Source organism: Rhagoletis pomonella, unplaced genomic scaffold (assembly GCF_013731165.1).
Source record: "Rhagoletis pomonella isolate Grant_MI unplaced genomic scaffold, Rhpom_1.0 Rhpom_scaffold_10036, whole genome shotgun sequence".
NCBI classification, from domain to species: domain Eukaryota; kingdom Metazoa; phylum Arthropoda; class Insecta; order Diptera; family Tephritidae; genus Rhagoletis; species Rhagoletis pomonella.
This window is the reverse complement of record NW_023468564.1, coordinates 1-5,869: the sequence shown is the minus strand read 5'-3', so window position 1 is coordinate 5,869 and position 5,869 is coordinate 1. Positions and strand designations below refer to the sequence as shown.

Here is a 5,869-nt window from a genome sequence, read left to right as displayed (position 1 = left end):
CATATTCTGTTGTATTTCTAAACTAAAATTTGTCTTTGTCATCCACAAAGTTTTCAAATTGCCTTTGTCTCCGTTGCCGTTGCGTGTATGTGCGTTGCCGTAAGGAAGTAAGAGGCCGTTAAATCAGACAAGCCGTTAGTTGGAATTCTACTGCTTGTAGAAGACTGGAAGTTTGCCGTATTGAAATACAGTTTATTAAGCCACATCGCAAACCGTTATTCGTAAATCAGCACGTACAGTTTTTCTTTCTCGAAGATTCTGCGACTTGTACAGGATTTTTAAGCGGCCTTTTGTGCTAACGTAACTTTGCGAATATTCTGCGACAAATCAAAAATGTTTACACGAAGCCAGGCAAACGGAACCCCAGTTGCAGCGGATGCTGATGCTAGCAACTCCGATTCGGACGTAGATGCGACCGTTGTTAATATTGGAGCCAAGGGTGTCGCGACACAAACGCAAATAAACGCCGGAAGCGATGCGATAGCCACCTTAGTGGCAAGCATTGCATCACTCAAGGCTAGCGTGCAGGAGCTACGCAACGAAACTAGCCGTAGTCAAGTAGAGGTCCAACAGCTGCGGCAACGAATGGAAATGGATTCAGCCAATGTCATAGCACCAACTTCCGAGGTACAGCCGCCACGTCCACAGCTTCCTCAAGCGGTACAACAATTGCCTGTAGTACAGCCGCCAGTGTTGCTCCCAACGAATGCATCGCAGTTTATAGAGGGTTCAGCCGCCAAGCTATATCCTCTGCCAACCTTCGATGGTAGTCCGGAAGATTGGCCATTATTTTTTGCAAATTATGTGGACACTACGGCGGAGTTCGGATATATCAATAGGCAAAACCTCATGCGATTGCAGAAAGCGCTGCAAGGCAATGCCAAACGGGCGGTTGTGTCTATGCTAATATACCCTGACGACGTGCCTAAAGTTATGAAGGAGCTGGAGTTCAATTTTGGCCGCCACGATTTATTAATCCGTGCGCAACTACAAAAGGTCCAACAGTTTCCCGCAATCCATGACAATCGGCTAGACCAGGTTCTGGAATTTTCTAACCGGGTTCGTAACATCTCAGCCTTCTTCAAATCAGCAAGATGTGAGCACCACCTCATGAACCCAACACTTCTCGAACAACTAATCTCGAAGCTGCCGCCGTCGAAGCAATTCGAATGGAGCAAACACGCCGCCAGTATCTTGCCGTTTCCTACTGTGGGGAACTTTGCTGATTGGCTGAGTGACTTGGCCAAAGTTGTGTCCATAATGCCTGGCGTCGCTGACATATCGCTGCGTTTTAGCCAACCACCGTTGCCATTGTCGCGACAAAGTACAAACGCCAATCGTCAGTCTGGGTCGAGCGGAGGTCCAGTTCGTCGAGTTCTTCACAGTAGTGAGGAGCAGCGCGTATGCCTGTGTTGCAAACAGTCTCACGTTATAACCAGTTGCCGAAAATTTGCGTCGCTGGACTGCGCAGCTAAATGGTCGCTTGTGAAACAACACCGCCTATGCTTCGGTTGCTTACAGATGGGGCATGGTCTGTCCAATTGTCGCCGCCGTAAAGCATGCGCTATAAATGGTTGCACGCGCATGCATCATCAGCTGTTGCACCAAGATTGCCGTACGTTGTCAGAGCCAACTTCCGATCGGGAACGCGTCCTAAACTGTAGGCAAGAAGACGAAGCCAGCTTGTTTAAAATATTGCCTGTTATGTTGTCCGGCCCGCATGGCAGTATAAAGGTATATGCCATGTTTGACGAGGGGTCTTCCGTGTCGTTACTGGAAGAGAGCGTCGCTACACAGTTGGGGTTAAGAGGTCGTGAGAGTTCCTTAACTTTGCAGTGGTATGGCGATAGCCAAACAACCGAAAGTTCAAGAAATGTGTCTTGCGATATCAGAGGGGTGAGTGGTCGTCAAGATTATCAGCTAAAAAATTTGCATACAATCAAAGGACTGAATTTACCGAAGCAGTCATTCAACAAGTTCATGCACACTCACACTAAAGAGTTACCAATGCAGAACTACGTCGACGTCAAGCCTGTTTTACTACTCGGTTTAGACAACTGCCATTTAGGCGTACCCACAAGGACAGTCGCCGCCAGATTTAACCAACCAGTCGCCATTTATACAAAGTTGGGCTGGGTCGTCTATGGACCTCATTGTGAAACTGCCACAGTCATGCCGAGGGTGCTTCACGTTCGTAAGTCCGTCGCTTTGGGTCAGCTCAACAAACTAGTTGAAGAATATTTTTCGGTCGAGAATTTCGGCGTCAACTGTAAAATCGCATTAGAGTCAGACGAGAATCAGCGTGCCAGAAAGGTTCTAGCCGAAACAACAAGAGACCTTGGTCAGAGGTATGAAGTCGGATTGCTGTGGCGGGAAGATTCAGTCAATCTCCCACACAGTTATGCAATGGCAAAGCAACGTTTATTAAACATCGAGTCACGCATGTTGAGGGATGCAGATTACGCCGAAACCTATAAAAGGGAAATTTCGAAATACCTCGACAAAGGTTACGCACGAGAATTAACGCCAGACGAAGCCGCACACGAAGGGCCGAAGACATGGTACCTTCCGCACTTTGGCGTCGTTAATCCGCATAAGCCGCAAAAACTCCGTATCGTTTTTGACGCAGCTGCCGCCACAAATGCCTTATCATTAAATTCAGTCTTGCTGAAGGGTCCGGAGCAAGCGCAGTCACTCGTAGCTATAATTCACAGATTCCGTCAGGGAATTGTAGCAGTCGCCGGAGATATTCAAGAAATGTTCTCACAAGTGCGAATACGAGACGTCGATCAGGATGCGCAACGATTTCTGTGGCGAGATGGCAAGCTGAAAGAACCGATCCGTACCTACAAGATGACAACAATGATTTTTGGAGCTATTTGTTCGCCGTGCTGTGCGGAGCACGTTAAAAATACCAACGCTGCCAAGTTCCAGTCTACTATGCCCAGGGGTGCTCGTGCAGTCATCGAGAGCACGTATGTCGACGATCTAGTCGTAAGCTTCAATAGCGCCGACGAAGCAGTTGCGGTCACCAACGAAGCCATTAAAATCAACGCCGCTGCGGGTTTCAAGCTACGCAATTTTGTATCAAACAACAAGTTTGTCGAACGAACATTAAATGGTCAAGGATTCACTGCCGACAACGATATTATTAGAATGGAACGTCAAGCAACGATGGAGAAGGTTCTGGGCATGTATTGGAACACTGTCAAAGACGGGTTAGAATTTCATTTCAAATTTCACAGAATCGGCCGCGATGTTCTCGATGGTACGCGATCTCCAACCAAGCGAGAGTTGCTGGGCATAGCCATGTCCATGTACAATCCGTTTGGTCTCCTGGCAAACGTAACAGTAGGTTTGAAGTTGTTGTTGCAATCATTGTGGAAGCTACGAGTACAGTGGGACGAAAAGATACCGTATCAGTTGGAAGAGCAGTGGTCCAAGTGGTGGAGAAGCATACAGTCCGCAAAGCGTCTTTCGGTGCCACGGTGCTATTCCGCGATGTTACCAGTCGCGGACGACATACAGCTGCACATTTTCGTGGATGCCAGTTCCTGCGCATATGCAGCCGTGGCGTATCTGCGCGTAAGACGGGCTAATAAAATCGACGTTACTTTGGTATGCGCTAAGTCGAGGTGTGCGCCTCTGAAAGGCATGACGATTCCGCGTTTGGAGTTACAGGCTGCAGTCTTGGGTTGCCGCCTTAAAGAGTCGCTTGAACGCTGTCATGATTTCCGAGTAGACAACACTACGTTTTGGAGTGATTCCAAGACTGTCATACTCTGGATCCGTTCAACCAACCGAAATTTCAAGCAGTTTGTCGCCTATCGCGTAACCGAAATATTAGGCGTAACATCTGAAGACCAATGGCGGTGGATTCCGACAACGCTGAACGTCGCTGACGAGGCGACACGAGCCTGTTCATCCTTTGAGTGCGAAACACAATCAAGGTGGTTCACGGGACCAGGGTTTCTCTACCAAGACACATCGCACTGGCCACAGGAGATATCAGAGCTGACATCCGACCATTGCGCTTCGGAAGAATGCGTGGGACGAGTCTTATTGCTGTCAAATTCTGGCGAGTATGCTATAAAATTTACTAATTACTCATCTTTTTTAAAAATCACTAGAGTTGTGGCCTGGATTTTCCGATTTTTCTACAATGCTATGCCTGGTACTCGTCAAAGTGGAGAGCTGAATGCCATAGAGCTTGCCAACGCCGAGAAAACCGTACTTCGAAAGGTTCAGAACGACTCTTTTGCCGAAGAGATCAACGCCATTAAGCGGAAAACGCCTCTTGCGAAATCGAGTGCGATATACCAGCTGACACCGTTCTTAGATAGCGATGGTCTGCTAAAGGTCAACGGCAGAATCGATTCCGCGTACTGCCTGCCTATTACAGCTCGACGCCCGGTTATTTTACCTCAAAACCATCATGTTACACGACTTATTATGAACTTATTATGACTAACCATCAATGAAATGAGACAAAGGTTTTGGGTGCCGCGTGCGCGCGCACTGCTTAAGTCAACGAAAAGGGAGTGTCCGGTGTGCGCCTACAACAAAGCTAAACCAGCGATTCCGCTTATGGGCCAGTTGCCAATAGATCGCTTAACGCCATATGTTCGTCCGTTTTCGTACGCCGGAGTTGACTATTGCGGTCCGTTTTGGGTAACAATTGGACGAAGACGAGAAAAGCGATGGGTTGCGTTGTTCACCTGCTTGACGACACGAGCGGTGCATTTAGAGGTCGCTGGTGAGCTTTCGACTGACGCGTTTATCCTGTGCCTGCGTAACTTTATAAACCGTCGAGGAGTCCCTGTCAGAATTAGAAGTGATAACGGGACCAACTTTGTGGGGGCCCAGAAAGAGCTGAAAAATGAACGTTTGTTTGACTTCAACCGCATAGATGGCGAAATGGCAAGACGCAAAATTCAGTGGGTATTCAATTGCCCTGCGAACCCATCAGCAGGCGGTTGCTGGGAGCGCCTCGTACAGTGCGTCAAGCGACTATTACAACGCGTTTTGCAGCAAGAGGCACCACGATTAGAAACGTTCAGAAGCACCCTTATAGAAGCCGAAAATATAATAAATAGCCGGCCGTTAACCGAATTGGCCATATCGCCGCAGGATGATGAGCCATTAACACCAAACCACTTCTTGACGGGATGTCTCAATTCAACTCAGACGCCTAGTCTAGATGAAGAAAGAGTGTGTCTCCGGAAGCAGTGGCGCGTAGCTCAAAATTTAAAGGACCGACTGTGGAAGAGGTGGACAGTCGAATACTTGCCGCAACTTCTTCGACGCTCTAAATGGCAAACTGAAGTCACACCACTGCAACCGGGACAATTGGTCATAGTGTGCGATTCCGCACGACCGAGAAGCCAGTGGGAGCGAGGTAGAATAACCGAGGTGTTCGTCGCTAAAGATGGCCAAGTTAGGAGCGCAGAAGTCAGTACCAGTTCCGGTAAGATACGTCGGCCAGCCAGCAAGCTAGCCGCTTTGAATTTTTGTGAGTCCCCCTAATGACTCACTGGTGGGTGGGATGTCGTTGCACAACACCGACCTCAAAGTGCAACCCTGTCGGTGGTCTGATATTTGACGAAGGATGGAAGGAGAGAAGGAGATCAAAAACCGGCACATACAAATAAGATCCCGTTCACTGTTTTTCACATTATTCCAAATTTTCGCCGAGAAAGCAGCGGGTGCAAAGGCACCAATTTGAAACGTGATTTTGTTAGGGCTCCTGCAAGCATAACTGAGCCAAAAGTGGTCAAAGTCTTCGTTTTTTTTTGGTCTTATCGTCATTGGCCATCAAGTGAACGTATTTTATCGTCATCGTCCATTGAATGTGCATATTTTCGTCGTT

General features: G+C 48.0%; 1 protein-coding gene across 1 annotated transcript; it reads left to right on the top strand.

Moving 5' to 3' along the window:
• Positions 1 to 333: 333 nt before the first annotated feature.
• Positions 334 to 5,211, top strand: LOC118756368 (the record flags this gene model as incomplete). The annotated part of the gene is made up of 4 exons (XM_036491134.1): positions 334 to 4,082; positions 4,131 to 4,382; positions 4,494 to 4,671; positions 4,867 to 5,211. Coding segments are annotated over exons 1-4 (4,524 nt in total), but the record flags the coding sequence as incomplete, so codon positions are not given.
• Positions 5,212 to 5,869: the final 658 nt, after the last annotated feature.